At 30.5% G+C, this 18583-nt stretch overlaps 3 protein-coding genes across 3 annotated transcripts; 2 read left to right on the top strand and 1 right to left on the bottom strand.

The window, feature by feature from the left end:
• Positions 1–2753: 2753 nt before the first annotated feature.
• Positions 2754–4541, top strand: LOTGIDRAFT_65663 (hypothetical protein; the record flags this gene model as incomplete). The annotated part of the gene is made up of 4 exons (XM_009062549.1): positions 2754–2847; positions 3255–3456; positions 3826–4011; positions 4364–4541. Coding segments are annotated over 4 exons (660 nt in total), but the record flags the coding sequence as incomplete, so codon positions are not given.
• A 2759-nt stretch (positions 4542–7300) lies between these two features.
• LOTGIDRAFT_193387 (hypothetical protein) lies at positions 7301–8595 on the top strand (the record flags this gene model as incomplete). The annotated part of the gene is made up of 1 exon (XM_009062660.1): positions 7301–8595. A coding segment is annotated over exon 1 (1248 nt), but the record flags the coding sequence as incomplete, so codon positions are not given.
• Positions 8596–9498: 903 nt separating this feature from the next.
• LOTGIDRAFT_165642 (hypothetical protein) lies at positions 9499–17953 on the bottom strand (the record flags this gene model as incomplete). Its single annotated transcript, XM_009062659.1, has 15 exons — positions 9499–9597; positions 10112–10239; positions 10613–10793; positions 11090–11229; positions 11545–11644; positions 11854–11885; positions 12114–12265; positions 12587–12651; positions 13259–13357; positions 13530–13610; positions 13986–14099; positions 14553–14699; positions 15059–15237; positions 16585–16687; positions 17705–17953. 15 exons carry the CDS (start codon positions 17951–17953, stop codon positions 9499–9501), a joined length of 1869 nt encoding a protein of 622 aa, XP_009060907.1.
• Positions 17954–18583: the final 630 nt, after the last annotated feature.

Genomic DNA, 18583 nt, shown 5'->3' with positions numbered 1-18583 from the left:
TAAAGAGTAAAAATCAGATGGCTCTAGATTTAGAAAGACTTCTTAATCAAAAAGAGGTAAGGAAGGTTTCAGTTTAACTCAACAAACAAAAACAAAAATCTTACAGATTTTATCAAGATATACCCATTTTGTATCTGTAGTCTATGAAATTTTTGTGTAGAACAATACAATATTAATCAATATAATCAATAATTAAAAGTTGAAAATTCACTTATTGACAAACACCGTAGATGACTGTTCAGTTCCTCATTACATTTTCAAGTAATTTGTTTCTGGTATATTCCATTTTGATATTTCTACTGTAGGAAATGGCTGTGATGAAACAAGTTGTATTAAATTTATCAACAAGACGAAATGGTGATAGAAAATCACAATCTGTAAATACACACACTAGATCTCGATCGAAATCACCAGTGTTTAGAAAGAGAGATATTGAAGGGTTTGAAGAATTGGGTATTGAAAAACCTGGTGCTATCACTATAGTAAGTATTTTAGACTGTCTCTGACACATTTTCTAGGTAAAAGTTACATTGGAAAAAGATCATCAGGTATATAGAAGTTTAAGTTTCTTCAGGCGCAAAAAATTTCTGTGAAATTGAAACTGAAGATTACTATGCTTGGGATAAAAGAACTTTTGAGAAAAAAGGTCATGAAATTAGTGCCCACATAAAAACAGTAACTGCTTACTTTTTTAATGCTCTCTCTTCTTATATCCTGAATCAAAAATGTTCATCAGGCATAAATCAATATTAACACTCAAAGCAACGTCAGTATGGATTTGAAACCAAATGAAGTGGTTGCATTAATGATCAAAGAAAGGAACATCAACTTACTTTTTATCATGCCATGTCATTCATACTTTAGTTTAATTTTATTTTCATGGCATGGAGTTATTTTCATTTTTCAGACTGGCACTAAATCAAATTGGCATCAGAAATTAAAAGAGAAAACTCAAGGAAGACAAAGTCATAAATATTCTAAAGTGTATGGTATATCTAGTACTTAGTGAAGATTATAATAAACTAATGAATATTATTGTGATATGATATTAAAAATTCAAAGATTGGTGCTTTCACTGACTCTTCATCCTGCCTACTCATTTTATTTTACTTAAATTATAATAATTATTCATTTATTATATTTATACAATGGTACAGGGGAAAAAAGATATTTCTTCGTCCACACTATTTTGCTTCAGATAAAGTCAACTGTCTGTCTTGAATCATACCTAGATTTGCACAAATATTTTTTCTCAACTATGCTGTTCACTGAACAGTTTCTTAGATAAATGTTTTAAACAAATAAATGGTTATAATTTTTAATATAGGCATGCATACTATCTTGGTATATTTTCAACATGTTTTGAAATGATCAGGTTTTTATGGTTTTAAGAAATAATGCATGATTATATGTATCAGTCTCTATATGATTATTTGTATTGTTTTGTCTTTACCTGATGTTTTATATAGGTTTATATTGTTATTGAATTTTTATATTTTAAATTATGTACATAATAATGTTAGATATTAAATATTATTATATAAAAGTACTGAAATATTATTAATATATTATTTTTATTGATATTAATTATCTTAATCAGAAGCAGAAAATTAGTTGACATTGTCTTGGCATGAATCCCATTGCACAGGATATTCTTTCATCGCATAGATGACCTTTAATTGGATTTTGCATTATCTCAGTGGCTAAGACTGTCAACAAACCAAATTTGATCCGTAGTTTCTTTTACTTATAGCTAAGTGAGGTCATTTCGTAAATAAAGGATTCCCTTTAGCCTCAATGTGATCTGAGGGATTCCCCGGTATTGATTATTTACAAAATGAAGAAGACAGTTTCTGCATTCCTTTTTCTCGTCTTTTATTTCATAAAAATGTACATGTTTGGCGTTTATGCTTTGATTAGAGAGAAAATCGAAGGTCATTATCATCCACCAGGTAAATTTTATGCGGCTTTTCTGTATTTTCTTCACGTTTTTCAACTAAACGAAACCTTTTCATTTGCAATATTTTCGATCATTGAATCAAGTCCAGAGTCCAACTGTCATACTAAATATCGTGTTATGACATTTGAAATAGTCTTATTTCATTGAAGAACCGCCTGAAGGAGAAGGATTGGTTGCTTTGGTAACTGGAGGTACAGAAGGAATAGGATTGGAGATTGTCAACACATTACTTTCTAAAAATGTTACAGTATTCATAGGTAAGTGAGATTGTCTAATAATTTAATAGAGTGATTTAATCCGAAACTTATCAGCCTCTGATATGTTTGACAGTTATTAGTTTGAACAGAATATCTTGAAAGACTTGACAGCTGGATTGTATTAAATATTTCTTTTCTTATACAGGTTCAATAATTACGAATGATTTGTGAATAACGAAGGTATAAATGTGATATTTTGCATCTATAAATCATAACCCAATTAGCTCATTTGTTTATTTCATTGTTGGGCTTTATCATTTTTATTTTAAAGCTTCACACCATAAAGAAAAGGGTGAAAGATTAGTTAAAGATATGAAGTTAAAGTATTCCAGTGCACAAGGTAGGTCAAATATATTTTATTGTAATACGTCAAGATTTGATTGTAGCGCTAGATGTTATGGGTTAAATATATATATCATTGATTCATTGATTCATTCACAAGTTTTCATATTAAAAAATTCAGTCATATTTTATTTTATAGCAGCTGACACTATAAAATTTTGATGAAGAAAATATTTTCTTTTTCAGTGTATCACCTAAGTCTAGATTTAAGAAGTTTAAAATCTGTCAAAAATTGTTTTATGCAGTTTAAAAAATATAAAACTCCTCTTCATATCCTGATTAATAATGGTAAATCACTCTAGCCTCCACCTGCTATCATTTTAGAACATCAGTAGCTGAGATAGTTAGTGTTCTATATTGTGTGTGGCATAATCTCTTTGATAGCCTGCACAGCCTGTTTATTTACATACAGCTCAGAAACAAATAGTTCAATCAAATTCAATGTTACCATATTATCTGTCAAACAAGATTGTCTTTTTCCATTATGTTTGAATTTATAACCAACAAACCAAAGGTTGTCAGATGATGTACCATAAGGCTGTTGATTTTGCTGTATGTTCAAGAATGACCGGCAGATCATGTCAAATGTCTTTTCTGGCAAGGATACATTTGACTTGAAATATAATCACTATGCTTCAAGATTACTTCAAGATTATATTAAGATAGGTTTTAACTTTCAAAATTTCATCTTACAGCTGGAGTGATGCTGACACCTTATAGAATAACAGAAGATGGTTTTGAAGAACAGTTTCAAGTGAACTACCTCAGTCATTATTATCTAACATTATTATTACTGGATAAACTCAAATTATCTGGTAGTCGAGATCATTCTAGTCGCATTATCAATGTGTCATCTGCTGTACATTTTATTGCTGGTGAAGATTTAGAGAAATTAATGTCTAGGTATAAACCTATACAGAAGTATGTTTAGAATATTTTGACAATTGGATAAGATTTTATATGAAAGGCACATGTTAATCTGCAAGGCCATAGAGTAATCAAGCTGACCATGACACAACACTGATCATGTGAATGGAATATAAAACAATTCAAGATCTCCCAACATTTTGAAATCAGAAAAGATATGGCAAGTTGGTGAGACTGTCCTGTCCAATTTTCCAAAACACAAACTCCATTTTTTTTCCATTTTGCCTAAATTAATTTCAAAAATTAAGCTTTCAATTGCCCGATAACATTCTTTGCGCACAATCAATGGCTGTATTGCCCAGCCCTTATCAATGGCCCATTACTTCATTTCAGATCCAGTTGTATGTTTGACTATTCACCTCATTATTCTTATGCTACCTCTAAATTAGCTATAGTACTGAGTTCTTATCACCTAGCTAGACATCTAAATAGCAGCAGATCTTGTGTCACTATAAATACCTTACATCCAGGAGTTGTCAATACAGGTTTATATAGACATACACATTGGAGTATTAGATGGCTTATGTTAATTATAGCTAAATTACTATTTAAGGTAGGCCCAAGTTTCCCTTCCTCTTGCAAGCTGTATAAGCTTATCCTACAGGGCCAAATGTGTATTCTTTTTGGGTGCAGTTTTTCATTATCAAAGTGATTTGAAGATTGGTTACACCTGTTATATTTTCTGTGCAGGCAGATGCAAAGAATATGTGTCAATGTAGAGCATTTTTGCTGTGAAATTGACAGAAAGTAAGACAGTAGACTCCAATATGGTGAAATTTATTTAATTAGACTAATGGCCAAAATGATATTTTCATTCTGCATGGCAACATGAACAGTTTATTCCTGCATTTATTTATTACATTTATAATATGTTTAGTCTTTATGGTGAAATGTATTTTTATTATCTGTTACAGACTCCTAAACAGGCAGCACAATCAGCTATTTATGTCGCCATGGCAGCAGAATTAGAAGGGGTCTCAGGATGTTACTATGACAACTGTAAAGCAGTAAATTCCAGTGATTTATCATATGATCAAGATCTACAAGATGAATTATTAAGCAGAACTGTTCAGAACTGTTTCCAAGATATTAAAACCTGAAGGGGACTGTATTCAGTGTGTCTTATTGGCGATGACAATATATAGGCTCATGATATCTTGCAAGTCTTATAGACATGATTAGATTGTTGTCTTTGACTTGTAAGAACACATAGATGAAGTGCTTGAAGTTCAAATTCAAAATTGGAATCTAAAAATAGTGTTTGAACAGTAAGCAATGCTACAGATAAGGTCAACCAGAGGTTTATAGGCAGTCTTGTTACATTTGTGTGCACAGGGTATTGATTTCAAACTAAATTTTCTTAGTGGTTTATTTATCAACAATATCAAACAAGGACCAATGTGTCCAATTTAATACATTATATACTTAAAATGATTTATTACATAGATGAAATAAATATGAATAAAATATTTGGTATATAGTTTTATTTTAGTTAAACTAACAGTTTTTTTTATCTACTTGCTATTGACTGGGGAGAAACTGGAGAAATTATGTCTTCTATACTGGATCTGAATATCCATGCAGACCTTGACAAATAAAACTCTTTTGAAGCATGCTTTATCAAGGTTATGTATCAAAACAACTTCTACACCTTTGTGATATCAAGCTGATAACAGTTAAAATACAATAATATTTGAATATTATAAATATATCACAGACAAAAAAAATACAATCTAAAACACTTCTTTCTTATTTCACATTTCAAATATCTTATTAATTATTAACATACAAATAGTTTAAACATGAAAATGGTTATAAATTATATAGATATAAAACTTACTTCAAAGCATACCATCTCTGAAAATGGTCATTTAAAGTCTCAATGGTCAACAAGTGTATATATGCATCAGTTGAACTTACCAGATACCATGACTTAAGAATAGAATTCCCATAAAAGATGATATATTCATGGAATAATTATGCTTCTAAGCATGTTTCAAAGTTACTTAGTTTAATGAATTATTACTTAGTTTTATGGATTTATTGGATTATAGAGAGATTCTGTTGTATAGTTATGACACCACGTAAGTCCACTGATGAATAAAGACTCATTTTTGAAATTTAGATATGTTGGTCATCCTAAGAGGTAGTATACCATTAAGATATAAAAATATTTTTAACATGAAAAGAATAAAAATGATAAATATGTCTTCAATACAAATATTATAACATTTATATAAGATATAAATATTTCTAATACAACCATTTCCATCACTTAAATAGACTATTCCTATATCATTATAATATATTATTTATAAAAATATATAAAAAAATATTCATACAATCTAAAACATAATTAAGCTTTGTTTATTAAAAGAAATCCTTAAAATCTGTGTCTACTTGAAGCAAAAAAAACAAAATGAAAATGGTTTTGTGATCATATAGAAAATGATGATATATTAATGAAAAAAAAACCTTAATGATTAAATGTGACTGTGATAATTCATATTTTTGATTATAACAACAGCAATGAAAGGTTGCTTGCTGTGCGATCCCTATTATAAGTTAGATATAGCACACATCATATCTTAAACTGACAGTAGTCTATTAACTACTTACATGTACTTAAGTGACTCATACAAATATAGCACTCAACTTGCATTGCACTCTAATATGAAAAGTTCAGTAAGTGTTGTAATCATCACGGTGCCCATCTCTGTGGTGTGATTTCAGGAAATACATTTAGCTTCTGGCGGTGTTATGGTGAAGAAATACATGAACATCAAGACTAAATATATACATAATACAATAGAACCTGTAATAAAAAGAGACAAAATTCAATTCACTATCTACTTTTATACATATAAAAATACCTCAAACTAGTAATTTCACTTTCTATTTCTATTTATGTCTTTTATATATAAGGTAGAGTCTCAAGAAAAGACCAGTCTTCTTTTAAAATTTCAATCATAGATAATTCTGGAGCCACATTGCCTTGATGGCTCAAAATTCAATAGTGAGCTGTGAACACTATTACTGATTTGTTTAAAGGGGCAGATGCGCCATTTTGGGGGGATTATTTTGATCTTGAATATATGTAAATAGTCTTCAGAAGTACTAGAAATATCAAAAATTAAAAATACTTCAAACTATGAATTTTACTCGCTATTTCTATATATGTCTTTTCAATAGAGTATCTTAAAGTGACGAGTCATCATTTTAACATTCAACGCAAATAATTCTGGACACAGAGATTCTAAGGCTCAAATTTCGATGGTGATTGGTTTAGCTAAAAAATTCCTGTTTCTAAGACTATAGTAAGATTGGTCAAAAAAATGGTGCATCTGTCCCTTTAACTAAAGCATTCCAGTTTCTGAGACTAAGGTTTAATTGGTGTAACGAATGGCAAACCTGTCCCTTTACTACAAAACTGAACATAAGGAGATCCAAAAGTGCAAATTTTGTTAAATTAGACTTTACCTTGGAAATAGTCACTTTTACCATCTTGAAATATATAATTAATTATAACCACAGAAAATATGACTGAATACATGTGGACATCACTGAATACAAGGATAAAATTCATAGGCTGAAATACAATCATATATTCTGTGTTAAAGAAACACATTAACCATGCAGTAAAGCTTGGAATTTATAAAGTGGTATTGCAATACAGCTTCCTTACTAACACATTATAATTTTCTTGAGAAACCTGTCTATAATCCTAAGTCAATCCGTAATATTTATCACTTCCTGGTTGATCAAAAGTAAACAATATAGTCAGTATAGACTACAGTTCTATGATGAGACAAACAAAAAAACAGCAGAAACTAATAGTCCAAATTGGATAATAGCTTCACAATGGCAGAATACAGAGGAATTCAACAACAACAACCACATCATTCATCTGAATTTGTGTTGTATGCTTGTGATACAGGCCAAGCATTAACATTGAGGTTGAATCATAATATTCACAAGAAACAACACAGGCCTAGGCCTACTGGAAAGAAACCTTTTCATTGTGGTATTTGTGGACTAGGTTTTGATATGACAAGAAAACTAAGTAATCACATCAAAATACATAAGGCTGAGAAACCATACGAATGTAATGTTTGTGGAAAGTGTTTTCCCAAATTGTTCAATCATACTGAGCACATGAGAAGAAAACATACTGGAGAAAAACCATACAAATGTGAGGTTTGTAAAAAGAGTTTTGCTATAGCAAGTGATCTTAAAGTTCATAGGAGACGACATACCGGAGAAAAACCATACAAATGTAAAGTTTGTGAAAAGAGTTATATTACAGCTGGTCAATTTAAAGTTCATATGAGAAGACATACTGGAGAAAAACCACACAAATGCGATGTTTGTGAAAAGAGTTTTATTACAGCAAGTGAAATTAAAGTTCATGTGAGAAGAGCCCATACTGGAGAAAAGCCGTATAAATGTGATATTTGTGAAAAAAAATTTAATACTGCAAGTGATCTTAAAGTTCACAAAAGAACACATACTGAAGATAAACCATACAAATGTGAAGTATGTGAAAAGAGTTTTAGTGAGTTAAGCTATCTTAAGGTTCACATGAAAACACATACTGGAGATAAACCACACAAATGTGATCTTTGTGAAAAGAGTTCTGTTACAGCAAGTGATCTTAAAGTTCATATAAGAAGAGCCCATACTGGAGAAAAACCATATAAATGTGATGTTTGTGAAAAGAGGTTTGTTACAGCAAGTGAATTTAATGTTCACATGAAGAGACATAGTGGAGAAAAACCATACAAATGTGATGTTTGTGAAAAGAGGTTTGCTATAGCAAGTGAATTTAAAGTACACATGAGAATGCATAGTGGAGAAAAACCATACAAATGTGATTTTTGTGAATGGTGTTCTTTTCAGCCAAATTCCCTTAATTTGCACATGAGAACCCATACTGGAGAGAAACCATATCAATGTGATGTTTGTGGGAAATGCTTTATAACTTCATGCAGTCATAAAGTTCATATGAGAATACATACTGGAGAGAAACCATACAAATGTGATGTTTGCAAAAAGAGTTTCTCAGTCTCAAATAAACTAAAAGTACACACCAAAATACATATGAAAGAACTTTAAAAGTATCTTAGTTCATGAAAAGTTTATTACTAAAGACATAAAGAGGGGGGGGGGGGGGGGACTTCTAATGAACTGTTGGTCCTTTGAGAGCTGAAAGTGGCATTACCTTCATCTCATACCCTCATCCTTTGGTAAATAAAATGATTTTATGCAGAAACAATAGAGGAGAACCTATACAACTCTTGTACTTTGCACCGACTCTTCTATATCGCGATATTTGAATCTATGGTGATAAAAATTGGCCTATATCGCCATACACAAAATATCTCATATCACCCAACTAGGGTCTCCAAACTTATTCCTTGCTAACCCTACCTATACACAATTTTGTAATCAGATTCAGACTATTTTTCAATGAACTCGAATACACAAGAAAAACATTTTCATAATCTCATGTTATTGGAGTTGTAAAGCCCCAGAGGTTTGCCCCTGATCACAGAGTGTAGACAAACAGTTGGCAGGAAAATACATTACATTCATAAAAATACATAGTAAATATGTTATATTGGTTATATTGTCATTATTTAAGTAAAGTTTATTATTATCACATGTTGACAGAGATTAGGGTGATTGAAAGTAATAAGTAACTATTCAATAAAAGACACAGGACGAGAGTTATCTTTCCAATAAATTAGTATAAGTTTACTTACATAAATGAGATTTATTAAAACTAGAATTGGAACTTGAACTAAACAAACTTGTATTGCTGTAGAACCACCAATCTCTATACTGTTAAAAAAAAATCATATTTTCAAATTAATCTCAATATAAGGAGATTTCTTGGCTAGTAACAGAATACGAACCAAGTTCCATAGAAAAGGGGCGTTTACAATAGATATACCAATATTTAATTTAGGAAACAACACTGATACAACCAAAAATCAATATTAAGCAGACTCACCCAAGATTGACATTATTTTGTAAAGAAAACTGAACACCATTGACTACCTCTGGTAATTCAGGTACTAAAGCTAACATTGTTACACCAACAAAATACTGTAAATATCAAAAAATATATAAATTTATTAATTATCTAGCTGGATTCTTTAAAAGTTACAATTTCATCCAGTGAGAGGTCTTCTTATCATTCTAACGCATTCATTGTCTCTGTTTGTGACCTTGGCCAGTGCTTCTACAAGAGGGTATCTTCTAATACTAACTTGGGAATATTGCACCTTTGAAGGAATATGCAGTTATGCTGAAACATTTGGGTCTAAAATATCCCTTTATCAAAGGTATACAAGTATTTTCCACACACATCCCTTGATTTAAGCAGGCTTGTATCATATAGTGCTGGAATTTCAAAAGGACTAGATTCATTGAAACAAATACTGTACCAAAGTGCTTCTACAATTGCTATGTTATACTCTACTTAGATCATCAGTACTATACAGGGTCGTAAGTTTTAAGTGACTAGAATATCAGCCAGCTGTATCAATAGATAGTTATCAGTATGGTGATGGCTGGGAGATCAAGCTGAGTGTCAGACAATAAAATAGTAACACCATACCTCGGATACACCTGTACTCTCTAACAATGGTTGTAGATTATTAGTTACTAAATCAGCACACAATGCTATTAATACTGCACAGAATAATAATATAATAGTACTCTTTAATCTCGACCATTGAGCTGATTCTACAATAATAATTTAATTAAAAAATCGATAAAAAAAATCATTTTTTTCAGGATCATATTACTATTTACATTAGGTGGCGCTTAGTTGGTCAGTTCTTACAGGTTTGGCCTGTACGCAACCTGATATGTCACATTCAAAGTTTGAAACATATTATTCCTTTCTCTGCCATTTTCAATTCTTTCTCGATGCACCTTTTGTACTCTGTTCCAACTTGTTTCCTTTAAAGTCTTGTTGATACCATGAATCCAAAACATCAAGAACTTTCCAATAGAGAGCCCAAAAATACTTTCAATAAGGAAGATTAGTTACTATTGTTCATATCAAAATATTATTTTTCCAAGGTCAAGACTATAATTTTCTCTACTGACAAACCTTCAAGTGCTGTGGACGTGGCTTTAAGTTGTTCATTAAAGGCATCATAGATATGTGAGGAATGTGTTTTCAGGGTGAATATTAAACCCACTATATATGATATTGGTAAAACTATAGCACAAGCATAGATCAATGGTTCTATATGTTTCTCATATAATGATTTATCTCCATCTAAACCAAACTGAAAAATAACAAAGAAAATTGAAAATCATATGGAAATTTACATCCTACTTTTCCATCTTGGGCTAATGAAGACCGGATTCAAATTTTTAAGGTACATATCCAGCCAAAAACAATAGTGCTGTTTTGTATTTTAATTTTTAACTATAAAGTTGCATACCAGCCCTAAACTTGCAATTGATGCTGCATGCATATGTATAGTATATTTCAATAGATAATTTCTTAATCAAAATCATACGCTACCAAGTTATTTTGTCATTAAAAGCACAGTATTAAGAATTCTTGTCTAAAACCTACCAAAGATTGTTTACAATCATCGCATTTAAAACCAACAGTAGCGTTAGAAGTACCATTAATATCTGTTTGATTCACATACTCACAACGATTACACGTTAAATCACCATAAATCTTAGAAAATATAGTCGGAGCAAATATACCTAAAAAATAACAATTGTTTATTCCTTAACATTAATAATCGCTCTAAACCACATTCTCTTTAAAACCAGCATCCCTTCATAACTGGTATTTTCTGGTTGGCTGACAGTTTAGGGGTTTCACTACAGTTTGTTCAGTTTATCATGTACTTTATTGAGTCATCTGCCATGTCCAGTGGCTGATTTAGCACAAATAAGTTAACACTGTTAAGATCAGTTGCCATATAAATTCAAAAACTTAAAGGAATCATCATAATTAGTCTGCATGATTTTATATATCATAGATATGACAATGAGTTAATCAATAGTTGTACTAACCTACTATAGAAACAAACAACAAGGCAGCACTAACTGAAGCTGATCTTGGGTTAAAATTCTGAGTACGAAATTTAATACCACCCACTATCATACATACTCCCTAGAAAATAAATAAATATATTTATATTCTAACACAGTTATCTTATGCATCAAATACAATTTAACAAGGAAGATATGGCATGCATTTGATGAGAAAAATAAGGCATACTTCAGCAGCTTGAACTTAACTCAAGTAAATGAATCCTATAAAGAAACTCGGAAGAAATAGCAGATACATGTAATGACATAAAAATTTCTCCTTATACTTACAGGAATGAATAAAATACTGGCTAAAATAGTTCCTGAAAAATAGAGATAAAAAATTTATAACAAAATCTGAATACACTTATAACAGTTGATGTCGACATAGATTAGGGCTAATAGTAATGCTATTTGTTTCAAATAAAAAATTGAGCATTGGCTCAATCACAGTAAACTAGAAATCAAAATCCTACTTTTCTGCTCCAGCTTGGGCCTATGATGACATAGCAAATGAATAAAAACATTTCTTGAAAGCCAAGTTCACTGACCTGCTAAGGAAGATTTGACTAGTTCTTGATAACAACCTTTATCTGTATCAACACCTTTCTTTAATACAATCACAAACAATATTATCTCTACTATAGATCCAAACGTAGCATTCAATATAGCACCTACAGCAAAACTACTTTGAGCTGATATACTGAAATAGAAAATATGGAAGTTGATTTTGAGGTAAGTCAGACACAAATCTCTCAGTTACTTTGAGCTCCACTAAATTATTGTGCCAGTTTTACCAACAAATAAGGGAATGCTCACCACCTGTTTCCATTATGTCATTCAGTCTGTCTACTTAGCATCACTCTCTTAAAGTTCAAATAGCTAGCAGAAACAATATAATATTGTATTGTATCTAATAGTTGTATTGAATATGTGAAAACTTTACAAAACATGACTTTGATTGATTAAATCCCAGCATAAAAGTGACGAATTACTGAAATTTGAAATATTGAAGCTGACTGACCTAGTAATGGAGAGGCCAATATAATAAGTTAATGGTATAATGGCAAGAATAGCTAATATACATTTCTGAAAATAGATTAATAATCACATAACTGGTTTAAGAAAAATTCCAGTATAGGGAATAATGAATGGTTATGTGTCTATTCTATAGGCAAAGCATCCAATTTGTGCTATTAATGAAATTCACAAATTGTCATATGCATACAATCTTTACTGGACTTCATGTTTATTGTTATGTAGTTCATTCACTTTAGTACATCAATATTCTAGTACCAGTAACTAAAATGACTTAAAGAAGTAATAAAACACTATCTTACCGTTACACCATTTGTTATTTGATTCTCTTCATCAGAATATCCCAAAACAATAGATAAAAACACAAACACTAACAAATCTAATTATAAGTTTAAGGTATAAACATAACATTATTTATTATCTTCGGTTTCAACCATATATCAAACCAAACATAAGACTGATTTGAAAATTGTTCAATAAAATTTTTAAAAATTAAATCAAGGTTTTAGCTTTCTCTTTTTCCAAATAAAATGAACACAAGCTACTTTCACATTAACCTTGTGACAGTCCTCAAGTCTTTCCCTTTCCCTCATCTGATCGAACTTATTTTCAGCTACATGTACCACTTTTCATAATGAAAATTGTAAAGGATACTGACTAATATAACATTAACACCATCAATAGTAAATTTATAATAATATATATTCATAGATTGGTGGGTGTATAATAATATTTCACTGTGTAATCTTTCTGAATCCTACAATATACAAACATAATGCATTATTACAATACACAACCACAATGCTTATTACAAATCACAAACAATGCATTATTACAATACATAAACATAATGCATTATTATACAAACATAATGCAGTAATATTGTAAATAATAATGCAGAACGACTACATGATTCTCGCTGTACTTACCAAATCTACAATGGCTTCTGTATGAACCGTGACTTGTTCTGGTGGTAGAAATAATATTATTCTCATTGCTTTTAAATTGACCTAGAACAAGATAAAGATATATATCAATGACCTTTTTCTCAAAAAGCTCAACTTGATGACATTATTATTCTAGGCCTCACTAAAAATTATTTTAAATTCAGTTTTATTAACAAATTAGATTACTGTATTTGATAAAATCAGGTTTTATCATCGTTAAGTTTTGAAAATAAAGACTTAGATCTAGAAATATTACAAGGAATAAAAGTATTTTCACAATCACTATAGTGAGTGTGAGGCAAACTTCAAGAAGTTCAAAAGTATTCTTAGTGATCAAAACTAACTGCTGCATTAATCCTAGAAACAACTGGATATGACACATACTAAGGCAACTATTTAAAGAAATAAAGTACTCCAATACTAATATGAGTTACTTACCTTGGCCATGGGAATAGAAACAACAAACATCCATGTTAAAAAACATGCTATTGAATGTCCAATAACTAAAAAAGGAATACCCAATAAGAACCATAAATATGTAAGTGGTCTTCGCTGTAAAAAAAAAAAAGAAAAGTAAAATTAAATTTTCATATTCCCATGCTCGTATCAATTTGATGTCATTTAAGTACATCTTAACTATGAACTACATGGAAATAACAGACACGAACAGAGTTCACATTTAGAATCTCTTCCTCAAATCGATTACGTTCGTGTGTTATTTCCATGTAAGAACCATACATAGAACAAAGACATAGATACAAAAACTCTCCTCTCAAACACACAGAGAGGTTCATGGTGGTCTACATCATAGTTCATTCTATGAATGAAATTCTATCATTTTAAGAAAACAAATGAAATGAAGATGGGTAAAAATTCTGCAAGGTGCAATGAGGACAATTTGCTAAGAAGGATTTACAAACTATTTGCAATTTAAAACTATCAAGGATCTATGTACAAGGCCTGTTGCTGAGCTGAAAGTTTTCATAAATAAAAATAAGCCCTCACCCAATATTGAGACTGCTCTATATTGTGAGGTTTTTCAGATGTTTTAATATCATTGACACCAAGTAATGTGGATCTTTCATTCAAGTCTTTATTATCGTTCTCCTGAAAGCTGACCTGGGCGACAATATGTAGTGGTATTGGATGAATCTGGAAGAAAGATTTGATACAGTTGGGGCTCAGGATTTCATTACAATCCTTTATTTAGAAGTCTGTAGGTCTGTTAGGCAAGTTAGAGAATTTATCACATATTCACTACAAAAATTGTTGTGTATTCTTTATTCACAGCTTCACATATTATAAGATGTAACAAATATAACTATCATCATAACAGACATGCATAGTATTTACCATAATTTGCATATCATTATACATGTATTAGGGATGTTCTTGCAGTTTATTTCATAACAATAATGACAGAATAGGAAAGACCAATTGTATCAATCCATTCATTGTTTACTTAATGGAAACTTATGATAGTATAAAATGAAGTTAATATATGTTCTCACCTGGTGAAGAAATTTGCCAAACGGCCAGAGGAAGTACTTTGACAGATTCCAACATAAATAGGCATAAGGTCGTCCAACTATAGTAATCAACATTAACCCAGCTACTAATAAATATAACAAAGCTAGCCACCAACCAATAAATACAGTGTATAATATATTAGATATTCTTATAGTTGACACTGTAATTAGAAATAAGTTTGGAATTACTGGCCACCTTAACAGATAATCAGTAAAAACAGTAGTGATGTAAAATTGGCACTGACAGTTGCACACATCAATAAAATATCATGTATAGAAGCCATTTACAAAATAAATCAATAATTCCTAAATTATACTCTCAAGTCAATTAGAAGAGTTTAAAAAAATCAAAGAGAAATAACAAAAAAATATCAAAATATTGTTAAATGAAACTTTTAATACCAAGATCTTGCCAATTTAAAATATATCAGTTCATTATATTTCTATAGAAAATTGAGAGAAAAATATTCATTTCAGTGCATAAAATTAATTAATAATAAAACATAAGTTTCTAAATGCAGTACATTCATCATTAATTAGTGTATTGTTGTTTGTACTTCATGAGGACAAGTTATGATGAGTACCATTGTGCAGGCAATAACCAGGAGAGTTTGATGCCTACATCATGACATGAAAACTACAAAATGTACAAAATATTTGGTCAAGGTATAAAAAAAATGTTGGAAAATTTCTCAATTTCATACTGTAAATGTCCAATCTCATTATCTTTAACATTATTAACAGTATGAGATAAGATGTTATCTTACTGAAAAATTACTGAAATGAATTAGAGCATGATATTTTGCATCTTATCATACTAATGAATACTTGTAAGGTCATGCTCTGTGCAATGAGGGACATATTTCCATCAGTATAATGAGACATAATGATGAAAGTCTATAATTTCTCACAATTTAAATCATTATTATTATTGAGTAGACAACCAAGAAATTTTAATAAGGATTACTGTCAATGAAGGGTAAAAGTTTCGGCAACATGAATTTGAACTGTTCATTATATTAGTCAGGGATATTCATTGTCATGATTTTATCTTATCAAACAATATACTATGTACAATAACAAGAATCTCTACCCAATATTATTAAATGTTGACCATGGAAGTCATATGTTACATAGGATACAAATCCCTATATATTTACACATACCAGTGTACAAAATATGTATATATCAGAAATGTGATATCAAAAGCTTTTTCAATGTTTTCTGTAATTAATCCACTGATACATACGTACATTGACTTCTTACAATTATTTTTTGAAATATCATAGTGTAAATACCAGTATTAGGTGGTGATGAGAACACAGTCAACAGTATAAGCATGAACATTTCAATTACCTAAGAGCTAATTTTACAGGAAAGAATTAGATGATGATAAACTAACATGTAGGCCTACTGTAATTCTATCCAGTTTGAAAAGATGAGTACAGGTGAAATGATGATCTGACACCAGGGTTGTCTATAGTTAATAAAAATTATGTATAACTTACCATTTTTGATTTTATAATCATCTGAGTACAAATCTTGAACAATTTCTGATCTAGAGGATAGAGGTCGAGCCGTCACATGACTCTTCCATTTTTTAAAACCAAACTGTTTGAAAAAAAGAACCAAACAATAATTATAAATATTGCAGTGAATAAATCCAGAATCTTTATTTCTATAGCAACTGCTAGTGTTTATAAAGGGACAGTTGCACTATTTTGGGGGGTTGATTTTAGTCTTCAATCTATGTAAATAGTCTTTAGTTAGAGGTACTAGAAATGTATGAAAATCACTTTAAAAATTCTTCAAACTAGGAATTTTACTCACTATTTCTTAATATGTCTTTTCTATATATCACAGAGTTTCTTAACATGACGAGTCGTCATTTCAACATTCAAACACAGATAATTCTAGACACATAAGAATTTAAAGGCTCGAATTTCAACAGTGACCTGTGAACACTATTATTGCTTAGCTAAAACCTGTTTCTGAGACTAAAGTATGATTGGTCAAAAAAATGGAGCAGCTGACCCTTTAAAATCTGTATTATCTTTCGAGAATGAAATTTAGATTGAGAAATCAATATTCGATTAGAACACACTGATTGGAGGTTTGTTTGCAAGCTTATAATGTTTGGTTCAATATGATTAAATACAAGTAAAACAGGATTTTTGTCTGGGAAAAAAAATTTGAATCATGAATGAGTAGAACACCTAAACAGTCATACATTGTAATAGATAACTTTTTACACCTGACTAGTACACCTGACTTGATACATTACAATAGATAACTCTTGATAGATAATAGATAATGATCATATACATCATCACCTCTCACCTCCTAAACTTAACAGTACATTGACTTTTCAATGAATGAAAAATTCAAATTCCATTAAAAGGGATGTTGCATTATACAGATCAAATTTAAGCACAAGAAGCTTTTTTAAGGGTTTCTGACCTGTTGCTTTTGATCCCCTGTCTAGGCTATTACTCCTATTGTCTACTATAAGCCAAATACAAATATACTAGAAATAGGACAACAAGGATATTAGTGAAACCATCAATCTCAGTATTTTAAACGACTCCATAGTAGAGTAACCCATGTATTCCCATTACAAAAACTTACCAAATAATTATTAGAGATTCTATGAGCTTCTATGACATTTTCTGGTTTTGCAATAAACTGAGCTGACCTTTCAAATGGTCCTATACTGGAGGTAATATCTAGAGTGATATCATTACTTTCTGTGTTACTGGTTCTTAATCTAACTTTAGGTAAATCACAGACATCAGGAGTTCTGACTTGTCCATTTTCAACCGTAATACTGGTTTCATCTTTAGAACTACTCCATGATTCTTTATCAATGTCGGCCATTTTGACAGTGTCTTATAAATTTACAGTATGTCTTATTTTGGTTACTTTTAGTCAATTTATCATGTCAAACCATGTTCTAAAACGAAACAATTAATTTTCAATATTAATATCTGAAATATGGATAAATTCTACACATAAACAACAGCTGCAAGATATACTACAAAGACTATACACAGGATGTATCTCATGATATATAATCATATTATATCATAATATGTAGCTTAATTAGCTGATTAAGAGTTCAATTTTTAGCTATCAATATTACTTTGAGGACAGGCTGTAGCAGAGTTGATAAGAGCATTAGAATAGTTGACATCATTAGTCGTTCAAACAAATTCTGGTGGCCTTGAATAAGTTACTCATTAATTCAGTCGACCAAGTTGTAATATAAAAACTGGATTTTATAATATGGGAAAGATCAATGCAAAGATGTCTGGTTAAGATTCAGACGGAAACTTGGTTGCTATTCTTGTAAAATATGATTTCTTTATAACTGCCTTATATCTAACGACAGTCTTAATATGAGTCAGGGCTACCTCATACGTCTGTACGTCGCTTAATATGGTACATGTTTGTGGAATCCTGTAGGCCTTTGCATCTGGGAGAGGCAGACATCAGATTTAAATTCTG

Source organism: Lottia gigantea (assembly GCF_000327385.1).
Source record: "Lottia gigantea unplaced genomic scaffold LOTGIsca_52, whole genome shotgun sequence".
Taxonomy (NCBI): domain Eukaryota; kingdom Metazoa; phylum Mollusca; class Gastropoda; family Lottiidae; genus Lottia; species Lottia gigantea.
This window is presented reverse-complemented; position numbering and strand designations above follow the sequence as displayed.